At 37.3% G+C, this 19270-nt stretch overlaps 2 protein-coding genes and 1 long non-coding RNA gene across 3 annotated transcripts; all 3 read left to right on the top strand.

The window, feature by feature from the left end:
• The first annotated feature begins 720 nt into the window (after nt 1-720).
• LOC306906177 (peptide YY-like) lies at nt 721-2970 on the top strand. Its single transcript, XM_079477326.1, has 4 exons — nt 721-782; nt 1004-1191; nt 2449-2526; nt 2691-2970. Exons 2-4 carry the CDS (start codon nt 1004-1006, stop codon nt 2713-2715), a joined length of 291 nt encoding a protein of 96 aa, XP_079333452.1. The 5' UTR covers nt 721-782; the 3' UTR covers nt 2716-2970.
• Nucleotides 2971-7861: 4891 nt separating this feature from the next.
• On the top strand, nt 7862-9934 carry LOC306905845. The gene is made up of 4 exons (XR_013787781.1): nt 7862-7985; nt 8657-8760; nt 8959-9102; nt 9268-9934. It is a non-coding gene; the product is annotated as an uncharacterized lncRNA (long non-coding RNA).
• Nucleotides 9935-11259: 1325 nt separating this feature from the next.
• Nucleotides 11260-18345, top strand: LOC306906155 (uncharacterized protein; the record flags this gene model as incomplete). The annotated part of the gene is made up of 5 exons (XM_079477296.1): nt 11260-11431; nt 15697-15870; nt 17067-17170; nt 17369-17512; nt 17679-18345. The coding sequence occupies 4 exons, from the start codon at nt 11260-11262 to the stop codon at nt 17399-17401; spliced, it is 483 nt and encodes a 160-aa protein (XP_079333422.1). The 3' UTR covers nt 17402-17512; nt 17679-18345.
• Nucleotides 18346-19270: the final 925 nt, after the last annotated feature.

Raw genomic sequence — 19270 nt, 5'->3', positions numbered from 1 at the left:
CTTTTGTGCGACAAATGTTCCTAAATGTACGACAATGATGTTCTGACTTTACAGTTTTCACTAATCCTGTGCTCGTCTGTCTGATAATCATGACAATGAGGCGAAGTTCACTCATCTGCTGGATTCACTCTTCAACTAAATATACAGATTCAGTTTTTAATAGAAACACATGTTCCTCCAGCTATTCTTATGTCAAATAAACTATTAGGCAAATATTAACCTACTTCAATGCTAAAGTACATGCTGATAAACAATTGAAATGCTCATGGTGTCTATTAAAAATATCTTTAGGAACCGTCTGCGGTTCTCAAAAACCATTATAAAACCATTGAATGTTTTAGTCACTTACAGTATGTTTATTTGCCTAATAAAGTTCATAAAACTAAACAAAGGCTACTATGAAATTTATTATGGCAAATTATATTATTATAGGTTTATTATAGTAAAGGTTTATGCTACTTAATATGTGTGCATTATGAAATCCGTCTTTCAAATCATTCTTGATTTATTTCAATTTATACTTTATTTCTAATGAAGCGTATGTACACAATTCTCATTGATGTTCATAGGGGTCAGAAATGTTCAAATGAAAGTGTTGGATAGCACGTGCCAATGACTCATTAGTTCCTCATTAACATTCGTGTGTAAGTCCTGGGTGGGTCTGGACCTCCCACTGGGGTCTCAACAGATATAAAAGCATCAGGATTGAGAGAGAAGAGCAGAACTCCAACAACCATCATCAGCTCTTCGTGACCCTTCCTGGACTGAACATCTATTAAACGGTAAGTTTAATTTTGATGCTTCAGAGCAAAGAGCGTAAAACAGTTGTAGTTGATGATGTTCTCAATGATAACTTCATGGATTTAAAGAAACCATCAGATTACCGACCACAGACATGCAGCTCCACAATACATTCATGTGACTCTGGGAACTTGAAGTGTTTCATCCCTTTTCTTCAGACATTCTCTGATGATACAAATCTTATTTTCTCTCTGTTTATCAGATGGCTTGTGGCATGAGATCCTGGACCGTGCTGGTGGCTCTTGTGATGTGTTTGATAGTGTGTTTGAGCAGCCTGGCTGAAGCGTACCCACCCAAACCTGAACCTCCGGCGGGAGACATGGGTCCAGAAGAGATGGCCAAATATCACACGGCGCTACGACACTACATCAACCTCATCACACGACAGAGGTGAGACAAAACAAACCCGTGTCATGATGTGTTGAATATAACAGAGGAATCATGTCTTAATATCATAATCATTTTGATAAAATGCCTTACATTTAGCTAAAAAATTTTATCTGGTTAATCTGTTTACAATACTGTAAATACATACGTTAACATTGTTGGAAGTTATAATTAGTTATCTTAACAAAATAACAGATTTTTTGTGTTAGAGTTTATGTGCTTCATTTATTATGCACATTTAATAAATCTCAGTGTTAATTGTTCCAGAAACCATTCCTACATGTGTCACATATAAAGCTCATTGTGTCACAACAGCAAGAATGAGAAAGATCATATCATGAAGAAACAATCTACTGGGGACAATGAGTGAAAAACATCGAATGGCTCATTGAATGATGCTGTCTGGAGATTATGATTTCCATTTTTCATTGGCACCAATTTAATCCATTTCCCAGTCTGTGGTTTATTATTTGACATTACATTACATTTGTCTACATTTGTTTAAATATCTCTTACAAAATGTACTGTGACATAATGTACAGTGATCATATGGTAATATTCTTACCGTTATTCTAAATGATAACTGTATATGCCGGGATATTTACACCAGAACTTCAAACCACACCAAGATTCTTCCAAAGTACATATTTATAGACGAATTAGAAAAAATGTAAGCAAAACTGAATTTTTGTTAATGGCTTTACCACGAATGTGTTATGTGAACTCTACCATATGTGCGAGGGTGGGCTGCGTTGCCAGATCTCCTTCAACCTGTGCGTAACCCCTCATTATTCTGCTGCGTGTTCAGATAGATTGTTATTAAGTGGGATTCACTCGTCTGCTGATTTATCTTTTCCGTGGCGTGTGGCGCAGATGTACACTGAGATTTTCTGCAAGAAATGGAACCACAAAAGGCCACAATTAAATGATGCTCATGTGTTATTTTTGCTCAGTTCCAGGTGTGGTGAATTTTCTTAGACCACAGATGTGCCATAAAGACGCTTTTGTATAGGTAATAGAAGAAACAGTTTTTGATTCGCCCAAACAATTTCAGCATAAGTTTACAGTAAAGAACTGGGCCATATGTAGACTGGGCATTCTTGACTTAGACCAGTAAATAGCCTCTTAAATAACACATAGCAACCATCAATAACACCCTAGCAACCGAAAAGTCAAAATGGCCTATCCGGTGCATCCCTCAGATCTTCTCAGAGACTCCAGAGGTGGAATGTATGTGATGTGATGTTTCTCATTCTTCAGATATGGGAAGAGATCCAGCCCTGAGGCCGCTGTGGCTGAACTGCTGTTTGGTGATGATGAACAGGACATCAGGCCCCGGTGAGCAATGACAAAATTGGTTACCCTTACGCTCATCGTCTTACATTACATGTATGCATTTGATGTTTTAATGGATGTTTGTGAATTGAAACCATGAGATTGATTTATCTAGCAGCGTCGTGAGCTACAGAACCTTATTTTCTTTCGTATTTGTTTCTGTGCAGTGTTGAAGACAGCCTGGTCTGGTGATGTCACTCCTCTCCCCTCCTCTTCTGTATCTGGTGCATTGACTTTCTTCATCCGTCCATCTCAATGATCATAAATGAGTAACTGAACCTCAGAGACCAAACCCGCATTAAAAAGAGGCTTCCAGAACACCTCATGATATCTGTCACTCACTTTCTCTGTCATTTGGTTTCATTTATACTTTCTGAAAGACAATTGTAAATAATTTATTATTATTCACTGACAAAATGGACAACTATAAAGAATAATTGAATGTTGAACACACGACTTCTCTCGTTATTTACACATTTAACATAAGAAACCTGTGTTTCATGTCTTTGCTGTCATTTCATTCTCAACATCTCTGAGCTAGTACCTCTCTGTTCCACTAGGTGGAGGAAATCAACAATATTTTCATCTTTATTATCAGTGTTCTTGTAAAGTCTTTAAAAAAGTATTTAAAAGCAGTTTTACTACAGAGGCTAGTCAGAAATGGGAAACCATTCAGAAAATCATTGTACCTGTAAATTCAACAACTGTGTCTTGTCCCTTTTCATTCTTCCCATTGTACACTGCCCAGTGGTAACAACATCAGTTACAACATCATTCATCATCTTTCTTTTTTTGTCCATTCTGACATCACATTTTAAAACAATTAACACACAGAGGATGAAACTGAAGCTTATTGATCAATACTACTAATATTGTTTGCAAAATGCTTCATTACTGACAAAACATTTGAATCATGCAACAAAAACATACATTGCCATGAATCATCTCAAATTCAACAAAAATCAACAAAAATGGACAAGAAGATACATCTATCAATATATTATACTTTTCACCAAACACCAAAGGAAACTCTGCGGGGGGGGGGGGGGTTGAAGGGGTTTATTGGCTGGAGACAAACAAATAACAACTTCAACCAAACATATTTTTAATGTAGTTCATATTGCGTGTTATGTATTATATACACATATGTTGTGTGACTTAATGAGGGCAGAACTAGTTTAAAAACAAACCTTAATTATCAGAATTCCTCTTATTCTTGTAAAGTTTTTAACATTTTCAGATTCTGCAAGAGTAAAGAATCCTATTGCTTTTTAATTATGTTCCCTATTACTAGTGTTTCGTTTTCTCAAGGGCAGGAGCTAAAACATTTTTCTAAAGTATAATGATGAATTACAAAACTATTAGAAAATCAATCGCATTGAAAATTCTGTTTGCTAATAACAGGGCCTAACGTTAACCCAACTGATGTAAATAAATAATAATAACTGAACTTGTAAGAGTTTTGTTGCAAAGCACAATATTATGGTGAAATTATATCTCGTGTTTGTTGACTTAAAAGCAAATTTGTTGAATAAGTGTCGCCGGTTCAAACCTCCCCGCTCTGCGAGGGCCTCGATCCGAAGTCTTTCCGAATGAGAGTCGGGCGCTCTAACGAGTGAGCTAAACAGTAAGCAGCGTTCCTATTGGTCGGAGCCTTCGCTACATAACCATAGCAAGCTTGAGTACCTAGTGACCTAGAGCACATAGTGAGACTATGTAGTTATATGATATATGTGCGAATGTACAGTATTAAGTTATGTTCAAAAAATAATGCTGTATCATGTGCAATTGAGTGCAAGTACATGATAACAATAGCAGCAGTAATAGTAACAGATGAGGCTACATGAGTAATATTAGCTAATATACAATAGTAGTAATAACAGCAATAACATTACAAATGTTCAAATGAGATGAAACAACTGGACCGACTGTTCACTGAGATATGGAAGTCCACTAGCTAGCTACCTGTTTAAGAGTCCAATAGCTGAGTCGAAGAATTAGATCCTTAATCTGCAAGTCCTGCAATTTACACTCTGTATTTACACTCTCAATTTACACTCTGTATTTATACTCTCAATTTACACTCTGTATTTACACTCTCAATTTACACTCCTGTACCTCCGTCCTGAGGTGTTGGGTGGGGTCTTTAATGATGGATCCAGATCTACTGTGGACTGCGATGGTAACAACATCAGTAACAACATCATTCATCATCTTTCTTTTTTTGTCCATTCTGACATCACATTTTAAAACAATTAACACACAGAGGCCGAAACTGAAGCTTATTGATCAATACGACTAATTTTGTTTGCAAAATGCTTCATTACTGACAAAACATTTGAATCATGCAACAAAAACATACATTGCCATGAATCATCTCAAATTCAACAAAAATAAAAAAAAATGGACCAGAAGATACATCTATCAATATATTATACTTTTCACCAAACACCAAAGGAAACTCTGCGGGGGGGGGGGGGGTTGAAGGGGTTTATTGGCTGGAGACAAACAAATAACAACTTCAACCAAACATATTTTTAATGTAGTTCATATTGCGTGTTATGTATTATATACACATATGTTGTGTGACTTAATGAGGGCAGAACTAGTTTAAAAACAAACCTTAATTATCAGAATTCCTCTTATTCTTGTAAAGTTTTTAACATTTTCAGATTCTGCAAGAGTAAAGAATCCTATTGCTTTTTAATTATGTTCCCTATTACTAGTGTTTCATTTTCTCAAGGGCAGGAGCTCAAACCTTTTTCTAAAGTACAATGATGAATTACAAAACTATTAGAAAATCAATCGCATTGAAAATTCTGTTTGCTAATAACAGGGCCTAACGTTAACCCAACTGATGTAAATAAATAATAATAACTGAACTTGTAAGAGTTTTGTTGCAAAGCACAATATTATGGTGAAATTATATCTCGTGTTTGTTGACTTAAAAGCAAATTTGTTGAATAAGTGTCGCCGGTTCAAATCTCCCCGCTCTGTGAGGGCCTCGATCCGAAGTCTTTCCGAATGAGAGTCGGGCGCTCTAACGAGTGAGCTAAACAGTAAGCAGCTTTCCTATTGGTCGGGGCCTTCGCTACATAAGCATAGCAAGCAGGAGTACCTAGTGACCTAGAGTACATAGTGAGACTATGTAGATATATGATATATGTGTGAATGTAGAGGATTAAGTTATGTTCAAAAAATAATGCTGTATCATGTGCAATTGAGTGCAAGTACATGATAACAATAGCAGCAGTAATAGTAACAGATGAGGCTACATGAGTAATATTAGCTAATATACAACAGTAGTAATAACAGCAATAACATTACAAATGTTCAAATGAGATGAAACAACTGGACCGACTGTTCACTGAGATATGGAAGTCCACTAGCTAGCTACCTGTTTAAGAGTCCAATAGCTGAGTCGAAGAATTAGATCCTTAATCTGCAAATCCTGCAATTTACACTCTGTATTTACACTCTCAATTTACACTCTGTATTTACACTCTCAATTTACACTCTGTATTTACACTCTCAATTTACACTCCTGTACCTCCGTCCTGAGGTGTTGGGTGGGGTCTTTAATGATGGATCCAGATCTACTGTGGACTGCGATGGTAACAACATCAGTAACAACATCATTCATCATCTTTCTTTTTTTGTCCATTCTGACATCACATTTTAAAACAATTAACACACAGAGGCCGAAGCTGAAGCTTATTGATCAATACGACTAATTTTTTTGCAAAATGCTTCATTACTGACAAAACATTTGAATCATGCAACAAAAACATACATTGCCATGAATCATCTCAAATTCAACAAAAATCAACAAAAATGGACAAGAAGATACATCTATCAATATATTATACTTTTCACCAAACACCAACGGAAACTCTGCGGGGGGGGGGGGGGGTTGAAGGGGTTTATTGGCTGGAGACAAACAAATAACAACTTCAACCAAACATATTTTTAATGTAGTTCATATTCCGTGTTATGTATTATATACACATATGTTGTGTGACTTAATGAGGGCAGAACTAGTTTAAAAACAAACCTTAATTATCAGAATTCCTCTTATTCTTGTAAAGTTTTTAACATTTTCAGATTCTGCAAGAGTAAAGAATCCTATTGCTTTTTAATAATAGTCCCTATTACTAGTGTTTCGTTTTCTCAAGGGCAGGAGCTCAAACATTTTTCTAAAGTATAATGATGAATTACAAAACTATTAGAAAATCAATCGCATTAAAAATTCTGTTTGCTAATAACAGGGCCTAACGTTAACCCGACTGATGGAAATAAATAATAATAACTGAACTTGTAAGAGTTTTGTTTCAAAGCAACATATTATGGTGAAATTATATCTCGTGTTTGTTGACTTAAAAGCAAATTTGTTGAATAAGTGTCGCCGGTTCCGACCGCCCCGCTCTGCGCGGGCCTCGAACCGAAGTCTTTCTGAATGAGAGTCGGGCGTTCTATCGAGTGAGCTAAACAGCAAGCAGCGCTCCTATTGGTCGGGGCCTTCGCTACATAAACATAGCAAGCATCAAAGCAAAAAGGCTAACTGTTCTAGGCCTGGAAACTGTTTTTGGGAGGTTTTAATGTTGTCACTTATGAATATAATTAGCTTTAAAGTTCCGTTTCGGGTAGTAATGTGTATAATAAATAATCTTCTGATGAATTCCGCTTGTTAAGTGTCAAATCGATATATAGATTTTAAATACCGTTTATGAAACGATTGTTTATTTTTCCTGGTATAAAAGCAGACGTGAATGTCTTGTGTTCTGAGGAGCTGCGAGCTTCTGGTGTTGTTGGCTGTAGTTGTACACTAGTATCAGGGAGAGAGCGAGTGATCCGGGTCAGAAGGGTGACCCGGGAAGGACTCAGGAGAGACGCGGGAATAACCACCCTAGACTCGGATCAAGGGGGCGGGTCAGCGGGCTTAGGGAAAGATTGTTGATCAATGCTAGTGTGCGGTGTTAGTGTGCTCGGCAGCTCCTCATTTTTTTCAAATAATCTGCGGCTCGCTTGATGTGTTTATATGTTTATATGTAAATCTTACGTCTGAGGCGCCGCCATATTGCTAGTGGCAACGTTGCCATAGCAACGCAAGCACGCGAATGGTGGAGCTGAAGTGACGTAATTGAGAGTTGATGAAATGCACGTGATCAAAACAAATCTCGTTCACATTGAAATTCTAGTCAAATGAAATGGCGACTTAATAACTTTATTCGATTTCACACTATTCTGCATGTTTGTATTATTTATTGAAAGCTCGACGTGTGTGTTTGTGAATTCTGCTCTCTCTCACTTTATTGGCTGGTGTGGATTCACCGCGGTTACGCGCACAGTATAGTGCTGATCTCCTGCGCAGTGTTGTTCTGTTGAGTTGTGTGTTAATATATTCATTGATAATGACTATCATTATACTGTCATGTTTTTAGTTTGAACCCAGTGTAACACAGGTGATATTGTACAGTATTAGTGTATATTTCCTTGGTGATTTAAGATACTTGTTATGGTGTTTTATTCATTTGTTTGCTATACTGTAAGAGTGTTTCCGCCATTTTGTTTGCTGTGATTGCAATGTTTCTCTTAACTGCATTTATATTATATTTAATACACAAATCGGGTGATTGTACTTAACAGTTACATTGCCACATTAAGTCAAGGTATATCGTTTTGTTAGTTTTTTATTTTCAAAATAACATAACACTACCACACCAGCTCAAGTGTTTATGTGGATTAAAGATCTGTTTGAATGCTCTGGAGTCTTGCACCTTAATAGAAGAGTAAACTGTTCAGAACACAATGTGCACACTGAGCGTGAAAACATCTGGATGAGGTTTCGGCAGGTGTTTGTGTAGTTTTTGAATTGATAGCACTCTTAGCCCTCACACTGGATTCAGAGAAACGTAAATGCTACATAGTTATTCTTTATAACTACCTAAAATAATCATTTATTCATCTCATAACAAAATGTGCAACCATTCATTGTGGTTCTGAGTATGAGCATGTAATGGGGACATACCAGGATGACAGTTTCGTACTATCAAACCTCACTGTATGTGTTTTCGATATCGAACTTAAATCAAATCATCTTATTGAATCACACGTGCACTGTTTTCCTATGCAGAACCAGAGGAGCCCACAATCCCAACAGTGAATCCTCCAGAGACCCGCTATCTCATCGGTGTAGGCCGAGCTGACTGCACAGGACCTGTGGCTGATGTACCTCTGGTCAGTTTGTTTGCATTAGTTCTGCATATCAGTAAAACCACTGCTTGTTATACTTCGTTTGCCTGTATAGGTGAGGCTGTCAACCCATCACTTATTACAGTCTGATAATGTTTATGCCTGATGTTTGTGTTGATCACGTGTCATAAGAATGTTTTAGTGATGTGATTTATCTATTGTTGTTGTTTTTTGGGGGGATAGATGGGTCACGCCAACACTGAGCAGACGGCTTGAGGCATTCACACGCGTCTGTTCAGCAGAGTCTTCATCGTGGATGATGGAAGCAAACGAGTGCTGTTTGTCACCGCTGACATCAGCATGGTCTCTCAGAGATTCAGACTCGAGGTACGCCACACTTTATCCACATCTATTTAAACCCTCTGAATGAGTGTCTGGATTAGGTAACAAAATATAAAAATATATAACAATGTGACATTACAGTAAGAATTCTTTCTGACCGTGTCACAGTCAAGTCTTTTTTATGTACAAACTATATTTTTTTTACGGCAGGAGGGGGTTACTCAAGTCATTTCAAAATTAAATATATAACCAATTCCTGTTCTTTGCTGCTGTTTGCAAAACAACGAAGATCTCGGCAGATGCTTTGTAGATTTTCATGAACATCGATGTGAAACCAGCACTGGTTTTGCGAGAGCTGAAAGTGAAATACGGAGATCTCTACAGACGGGACAACGTGGTGATGAGTGGCGCACACACACATTCAGGTCTGGATGGATATCTCCAGTCCACCCTCTTTATGATCACCAGCAGCGACTACATTTAACCATTGAGCATGGCTTGTATAGATGGTTTATTCACAACAGCCCTAGTCCATACCCTCTATAGAGTTTTAGTCCAGAGCACTCATACCTCATCCTGTTAACCAGGGTACTTGTATTTGTTTGTTAACTTTTTCATTTCTGTTATTTAAAAAAAATACACACAATTTGATTACTCGCCATGATTTAATTTAGATCTTCAAGTACAGAGTGCATATTTGTCATGACTTCACTAAATAACCATTGAATCAATTTAACGTTACATCTATTGTTTGCTTTTGGCTTGCTACATTTTAAACTGTGTAAGGTTTTGAGTTCAGACACAGGAGCTTCTATGTGTAATGAAGAACTAAACTTAACCTGTTTGTTACACTGAATAAATGTTTTTTATGTATCTGACCATTCTTCAATAATTGAACGGTACTTACCTCTGTGTGAACTGAAACAGAGCACTCAATATTCTGCAAAGGTCGGGATCTGATCTGAGAGACGAGACAAACACTTATTCTGCTGAACCTTACCCTAGCAAAACTGGTAAACAAAGCTAAAATGTCGACACATTAGATGATTTCTGACTTGTTCTCTTTAAGTGGTTCTATTCAGAGCTGCAGAATCATATTGTTTCACAGCATCAGCAGCAGGTCAGCAGTGTCACGAGGGCAGAACTTAGAGAATCAACGAGACTGCAGTTGGTCAGTAGTGGTGATGTGGTCAGAAACCCGATAACTAACTTCCTATTCTGCACTGTTAGAAATAGTCAGGTTTGTCTTTGCGGCTCTGCAGGTTGATGTGTCTAAAAAAACACATTTATTTGATTTAAGTAGTCAGTTTATGCCAGAGTCACTCCATCTATGTGAACACATTTGGAAAGGATCTGCTATAAAACTGTACATCCTATCTTAAATTTGAATCATTAATAAATCAATATAGATGTGTATTATTAATGAGGTAAACAAAATGCAATACAATTACTTTATCATGATTTTAAGGTGACCTAAATCAATTCTTTACTTTTTCAGAAAACTCAAACTGTGTGAAGGTTTAACTTGGCAAAAGTTGATTGAAAGGTCACATCATTTGTGTTGCAGTGAAAGGAAAGGCAAATTGTGTTTAGAAACCAACATGAGTTCAAGCACAGCAAAAGAATATTGATGTCAAGACCTACATTTGTTCACTATTTTTAAATAAAACACAACATGTGAATGACATCAGTTTCACTACAGTAAATATCTTTGTGTTTGTAATGCAACACGTGACACACACACATGCAATTTCTTCTTGAAAGGTCTTTATTACAAAAAGTGCAACTGTTTTTAATGCACAGCAAACTTTATTGATGCACACAAGCTTTTTGTGATGCACAGTAAATGTTTTTGTGATATACAGAAGTGGGTTTAATTCTTAATTTTGGACTTTTTTTAGTATTTAAGACTTATGTCCAACAAAATATGATTTCCTTGCTTCTTGTGGACTTGAGGAAAGTCTGTCGCTCGTATGAGGTGTCATGGCATGGAAAGGCACTGCAGCCTGCAAAGCAATGCCTGTTTTCATAGGGCGAGGGTTAGGCTTAATAGCAAAACACAATGGTTTTATAACAGGCATGTTGTCAGGCATCCTCCGCATGCTTTTACTTCTTGTGAATGTAGATTCATCCACCCAGGCTGGTTGACTCACAAGACTGGGCAGCCGTGGTAAAGGTGGAAGGAATGAGGACGTGCTGGTCATGCCAGACTTACATGGAGAGTCCCTCCGATTTCCCTCTGACAGATTGGAAGGAGCTCTCAGCCCTCGACGGCCTGGAGGTCTACTGCCTGAAGCCGACGTCTGCACAATCTCAGTCAAGAAGGAAGTTCTAGCTGTCTTCTGTCCAATCTCTGACGGAGAAGGTCCAGACGGTCTGCCAGAAAGCCTTTTACCTGTGATACATATTTGATATCAGAAACAAGGCATAACAGGATTAGAAGTTAACAGATGTATAGTCACTTCAAACTTTAAGTCCACAGTGTCATTTACTTTATATAAAAACTCAAACATTTAGTGTTTTCTTTTTCATTTTAACCTTAGATGTTGTATGACGATGAGTGATGTGAACAGATCTGAAGTGTGAATACTCTACTTCTACTCAATGAATCGTCACATACTGTATGTAATACAATCAATTGTCATGTATTCACTGGTTTATGCTCTCCCGTATGTGCGTGAGGTGCGGGAGTAGTTCACAGATGCTTTGATAAAACAAGGCAAACAACTTTAAAGATATTTATGTTGTTTTGTGAAGTTCTGGGTTCGTTTAAGACAATGGCGCCCCCTGCCGGGCCGTTAAGTAATCAATGAGAAACATCGCAGCCCTGGTGTTCAGCTGGTCTTCCACCCCGACCAGATTAAACAGTTAACAAAGTGTCCAAAACCAGACTGCTTCAACAGCTTTTCATCAGCTAAAACCAGGTTGGGAGACCAGCTAAGACCAGACAACCGGTTTAGGCTGGATGTAGTTACCTGTGATGATGAAACAATGCAGTTTCTGATTCTGGAAAGTCGTCTTTTTCACGTCCTTCATGTTCAAATGATGAAGTGAATACATGACAATTCGCAAGAAAAGTCTAGAAAACAAAAATATCTATTGAATAGCAAACGAAGTTTTTATTTGATCGCAGCACGAACAACTTCACACAGTTATTAACGTCCATATGACGTCATGCCTGCATCAATCCACGTACTGTCCTTTAAAAATAATTTACATAAACAATAACATTTTTAATTTTTCAATTGTCTTTACAAAAATTATAACAATTCAAACCATATTCGATAATAATAATAATAATAATAATAATAATAACGCTTGAATAATTTAATGAATTAAATAATCAAGGTGGGGACTGAAATGTATTTAGTGCATATAAAAATAATCACAATTTAAGGTCAAATTAAAGGTTTTCTGGCAAGTTATGAATGAAGAGACTTTCAGTGGTAAAAACTGTTGAGGTGTCGCCGGTTCAAACCTCCCCGCTCTGCGAGGGCCTCGAACCGAAGTCTTTCCGAATGAGAGTCGGGCGCTCTAACGAGTGAGCTAAACAGTAAGCAGCGTTCCTATTGGTCGGGGCCTTCGCTACATAACCATAGCAAGCTTTAGTACCTAGTGACCTAGTGCACATAGTGAGACTATGTAGTTATATGATATATGTGCGAATGTACAGTATTAAGTTATGTTCAAAAAATAATGCTGTATCATGTGCAATTGAGTGCAAGTACATGATAACAATAGCAGCAGTAATAGTAACAGATGAGGCTACATGAGTAATATTAGCTAATATACAATAGTAGTAATAACAGCAATAACATTACAAATGTTCAAATGAGATGAAACAACTGGACCGACTGTTCACTGAGATATGGAAGTTCACTAGCTAGCTACCTGTTTAAGAGTCCAATAGCTGAGTCGAAGAATTAGATCCTTAATCTGCAAGTCCTGCAATTTACACTCTGTATTTACACTCTCAATTTACACTCTGTATTTACACTCTCAATTTACACTCTGTATTTACACTCTCAATTTACACTCTGTATTTACACTCTCAATTTACACTCCTGTACCTCCGTCCTGAGGTGTTGGGTGGGGTCTTTAATGATGGATCCAGATCTACTGTGGACTGCGATGGTAACAACATCAGTAACAACATCATTCATCATCTTTCTTTTTTTGTCCATTCTGACATCACATTTTAAAACAATTAACACACAGAGGCCGAAACTGAAGCTTATTGATCAATACCACTAATTTTGTTTGCAAAATGCTTCATTACTGACAAAACATTTGAATCATGCAACAAAAACATACATTGCCATGAATCATCTCAAATTCAACAAAAATCAACAAAAATGGACCAGAAGATACATCTATCAATATATTATACTTTTCACCAAACACCGGAAACTCTGCGGGGGGGGGGGGGGGTTGAAGGGGTTTATTGGCTGGAGACAAACAAATAACAACTTCAACCAAACATATTTTTAATGTAGTTCATATTCCGTGTTATGTATTATATACACATATGTTGTGTGACTTAATGAGGGCAGAACTAGTTTAAAAACAAACCTTAATTATCAGAATTCCTCTTATTCTTGTAAAGTTTTTAACATTTTCAGATTCTGCAAGAGTAAAGAATCCTATTGCTTTTTAATTATGTTCCCTATTACTAGTGTTTCGTTTTCTCAAGGGCAGGAGCTAAAACATTTTTCTAAAGTATAATGATGAATTACAAAACTATTAGAAAATCAATCGCATTGAAAATTCTGTTTGCTAATAACAGGGCCTAACGTTAACCCAACTGATGGAAATAAATAATAATAACTGAACTTGTAAGAGTTTTGTTGCAAAGCACAATATTATGGTGAAATTATATCTCGTGTTTGTTGACTTAAAAGCAAATTTGTTGAATAAGTGTCGCCGGTTCAAATCTCCCCGCTCTGCGAGGGCCTCGATCCGAAGTCTTTCCGAATGAGAGTCGGGCGCTCTAACGAGTGAGCTAAACAGTAAGCAGCGTTCCTATTGGTCGGGGCCTTCGCTACTTAAGCATAGCAAGCAGGAGTACCTAGTGACCTAGAGTACATAGTGAGACTATGTAGATGTATGATATATGTGTGAATGTAGAGGATTTAGTTATGTTCAAAAAATAATGCTGTATCGTGTGCAATTGAGTGCAAGTACATGATAACAATAGCAGCAGTAATAGTAACAGATGAGGCTACATGAGTAATATTAGCTAATATACAATAGTAGTAATAACAGCAATAACATTACAAATGTTCAAATGAGATGAAACAACTGGACCGACTGTTCTCTGAGATATGGAAGTCCACTAGCTAGCTACCTGTTTAAGAGTCCAATAGCTGAGTCGAAGAATTAGATCCTTAATCTGCAAGTCCTGCAATTTACACTCTGTATTTACACTCTCAATTTAAACTCTGTATTTACACTCTCAATTTACACTCTGTATTTACACTCTCAATTTACACTCCTGTACCTCCGTCCTGAGGTGTTGGGTGGGGTCTTTAATGATGGATCCAGATCTACTGTGGACTGCGATGGTAACAACATCAGTAACAACATCATTCATCATCTTTCTTTTTTTGTCCATTCTGACATCACATTTTAAAACAATTAACACACAGAGGCCGAAGCTGAAGCTTATTGATCAATACGACTAATTTTTTTGCAAAATGCTTCATTACTGACAAAACATTTGAATCATGCAACAAAAACATACATTGCCATGAAACATCTCAAATTTAACAAAAATCAACAAAAATGGACAAGAAGATACATCTGTCAATATGAAATATATTATACTTTTCACCAATATTTTTTATGTGGTTCATATTCCGTGTTATGTTTTATATACACATATGTTGTGTGACTTAATAAGGGCAGAACTAGTTTAATTAAAAACAAACCTTAATTATCAGAATTCCTCTTATTCTTGTAAAGTTTTTAACATTTTCAGATTCTGCAAGAGTAAAGAATCCTATTGCTTTTTAATTATGTTCCCTATTACTAGTGTTTCATTTTCTCAAGGGCAGGAGCTCAAACCTTTTTCTAAAGTACAATGATGAATTACAAAACTATTAGAAAATCAATCGCATTGAAAATTCTGTTTGCTAATAACAGGGCCTAACGTTAACCCGACTGATGGAAATAAATAATAATAACTGAACTTGTAAGAGTTTTGTTTCAAAGCAACATATTATGGTGAAATTATATCTCGTGTTTGTTGACTTAAAAGCAAATTTGTTGAATAAGTGTCGCCGGTGCCGACCGCCCCGCTCTGCGCGGGCCTCGAACCGAAGTCTTTCTGAATGAGAGTCGGGCGTTCTATCGAGTGAGCTAAACAGCAAGCAGCGCTCCTATTGGTCGGGGCCTTCGCTACATAAACATAGCAAGCATCAAAGCAAAAAGGCTAACTGTTCTAGGCCTGGAAACTGTTTTTGGGAGGTTTTAATGTTGTCACTTATGAATATAATTATCTTTAAAGTTCCGTTTCGGGTAGTAATGTGTATAATAAATAATCTTCTGATGAATTCCGCTTGTTAAGTGTCAAATCGATATATAGATTTTAAATACCGTTTATGAAACGATTGTTTATTTTTCCTGGTATAAAAGCAGACGTGAATGTCTTGTGTTCTGAGGAGCTGCGAGCTTCTGGTGTTGTTGGCTGTAGTTGTACACTAGTATCAGGGAGAGAGCGAGTGATCCGGGTCAGAAGGGTGACCCGGGAAGGACTCAGGAGAGACGCGGGAATAACCACCCTAGACTCGGATCAAGGGGGCGGGTCAGCGGGTACGTGCTTAGGGAAAGATTGTTGATCAATGCTAGTGTGCGGTGTTAGTGTGCTCGGCAGCTCCTCATTTTTGATCATTTTGGCTCGCTTGATGTGTTTATATGTTTATATGTAAATCTTGCGTCTGAGGCGCCGCCATATTGGTAGTGGCAACGTTGCCATAGCAACGCAAGCACGCGAATGGTGGAGCTGAAGTGACGTAATTGAGAGTTGATGAAATGCACGTGATCAAAACAAATCTCGTTCACATTGAAATACTAGTCAAATGAAATCGCGACTTAATAACTTTATTCGATTTCACACTATTCTGCATGTTTGTATTGTTTATTGAAAGCTCGACGTGTGTGTTTGTGAATTCTGCTCTCTCTCACTTTATTGGCTGGTGTGGATTCACCGCGGTTACGCGCACAGTATAGTGCGGATCTCCTGCGCAGTGTTGTTCTGTTGAGTTGTGTGTTAATATATTCATTGATAATGACGATCATTATACTGTCATGTTTTTAGTTTGAACCCAGTGTAATACAGATGATATTGTACAGTATTAGTGTATATTTCCTTGGTGATTTAAGATACTTGTTATGGTGTTTTATTCATTTGTTTGCTATACTGTAAGACGAGTGTTTCCGCCATTTTGTGCTCTTGTGCTGTGATTGCAATGTTTCTCTTAACTGCATTTATATTATATTTGATACACAATTCGGGTGATTGTACTTAACAGTTACATTGCCACGTTAAGTCAAGGTATATCGTTTTTATTTTCAAAATAAAATAACACTACCACACCAGCTCAAGTGTTTATGTGGATTAAAGATCTGTTTGAATGCTCTGGAGTCTTGCACCTTAATAGAAGAGTAAACTGTTCAGAACACACTGTGCACACTGAGCGTGAAAACATCTGGATGAGGTTTCGGCAGGTGTTTGTGTAGTTTTTGAATTGATAGCACTCTTAGCCCTCACACTGGATTCAGAGAAACTTAAATGCTACATAGCTATTCTTTATAACTACCTAAAATAATCATTTATTCATCTCATAACAAAATGTGCAACCATTCATTGTGGTTCTGAGTATGAGCATGTAACTGGGACATACCAGGATGACAGTTTCGTACTATCAAACCTCACTGTATGTGTTTTCGATATCAAACTTAAATCAAATCATCTTATTGAATCACACGTGCACTGTTTTCCTATGCAGAACCAGAGGAGCCCACAATCCCAACAGTGAATCCTCCAGAGACCCGCTATCTCATCGGTGTAGGCCGAGCTGACTGCACAGGACCTGTGGCTGATGTACCTCTGGTCAGTTTGTTTGCATTAGTTCTGCATATCAGTAAAACCACTGCTTGTTATACTTCGTTTGCTTGTATAGGTGAGGCTGTCAATCCATCACTTATTACAGTCTGATAATGTTTATGCCTGATGTTTGTGTTGATCACGTGTCATAAGAATGTTTTAGTGATGTGATTTATCTATTGTTGTTGTTTTTTGGGGGGCTAGATGGGTCACGCCAACACTGAGCAGACGGCTTGAGGCATTCACACGCGTCTGTTCAGCAGAGTCTTCATCGTGGATGATGGAAGCAAACGAGTGCTGTTTGTCACCGCTGACATCAGCATGGTCTCTCAGAGACTCAGACTTGAGGTACGCCACACTTTATCCACATCTATTTAAACCCTCTGAATGAGTGTCTGGATTAGGTAACAAAAGATAAAAATATATAACAATGTGACATTACAGTAAGAATTATTTCTGACCGTGTCACAGTCAAGTCTTTTTTATGTACAAACTATATTTTTTTTTACGGCAGGAGGGGGTTACTCAAGTCATTTCAAAATTAAATATGTAACCAATTCCTGTTCTTTGCTGCTGTTTGCAAAACAACGAAGATCTCGGCAGATGCTTTGTAGATTTTCACGAACATCGATGTGAAACCAGCACTGGTTTTGCGAGAGCTGAAAGTGAAATACGGAGATCTCTACAGACGGGACAACGTGGTGATGAGTGGCACACACACACATTCAGGTCTGGATGGATATCTCCAGTCCACCCTCTTTATGATCACCAGCAGCGACTACATTTAACCATTGAGCATGGCTTGTATAGATGGTTTATTCACAACAGCCCTAGTCCATACCCTCTATAGAGTTTTAGTCCAGAGCACTCATACCTCATCCTGTTAACCAGGGTACTTGTATTTGTTTGTTAACTTTTTCATTTCAGTTATTTAAAAAAAATACACACAATTTGATTACTCGCCATGATTTAATTTAGATCTTCAAGTACAGAGTGCATATTTGTCATCACTTCACTAAATAACCATTGAATCAATTTAACGTTACATCTATTGTTTGCTTTTGGCTTGCTACATTTTAAACTGTGTAAGGTTTTGAGTTCAGACACAGGAGCTTCTATGTGTAATGAAGAACTAAACTTAACCTGTTTGTTACACTGAATAAATGTTTTTTATGTATCTGACCATTCTTCAATAATTGAACGGTACTTACCTCTGTGTGAACTGAAACAGAGCACTCAATATTCTGCAAAGGTCGGGATCTGATCTGAGAGACGAGACAAACACTTATTCTGCTGAACCTTACCCTAGCAAAACTGGTAAACAAAGCTAAAATGTCGACACATTAGATGATTTCTGACTTGTTCTCTTTAAGTGGTTCTATTCAGAGCTGCAGAATCATGTTGTTTCACAGCATCAGCAGCAGGTCAGCAGTGTCACGAGGGCAGAACTTAGAGAATCAACGAGACTGCAGTTGGTCAGTAGTGGTGATGTGGTCAGAAACCCGATAACTAACTTCCTATTCTGCACTGTTAGAAATAGTCAGGTTTGTCTTTGCGGCTCTGCAGGTTGATGTGTCTAAAAAAACACATTTATTTGATTTAAGTAGTCAGTTTATGCCAGAGTCACTCCATCTATGTGAACACATTTGGAAAGGATCTGCTATAAAACTGTACATCCTATCTTAAATTTGAATCATTAATAAATCAATATAGATGTGTATTATTAATGAGGTAAACAAAATGCAATACAATTACTTTATCATGATTTTAAGGTGACCTAAATCAATTCTTTACTTTTTCAGAAAACTCAAACTGTGTGAAGGTTTAACTTGGCAAAAGTTGATTGAAAGGTCACATCATTTGTGTTGCAGTGAAAGGAAAGGCAAATTGTGTTTAGAAACCAACATGAGTTCAAGCACAGCAAAAGAATATTGATGTCAAGACCTACATTTGTTCACTATTTTTAAATAAAACACAACATGTGAATGACATCAGTTTCACTACAGTAAATATCTTTGTGTTTGTAATGCAACACGTGACACACACACATGCAATTTCTTCTTGAAAGGTCTTTATTACAAAAAGTGCAACTGTTTTTAATGCACA

The sequence above is a fragment of the Barbatula barbatula genome, assembly GCF_947034865.1.
Source record: "Barbatula barbatula genome assembly, chromosome: 16".
NCBI lineage: Eukaryota > Metazoa > Chordata > Actinopteri > Cypriniformes > Nemacheilidae > Barbatula > Barbatula barbatula.
This window is presented reverse-complemented; position numbering and strand designations above follow the sequence as displayed.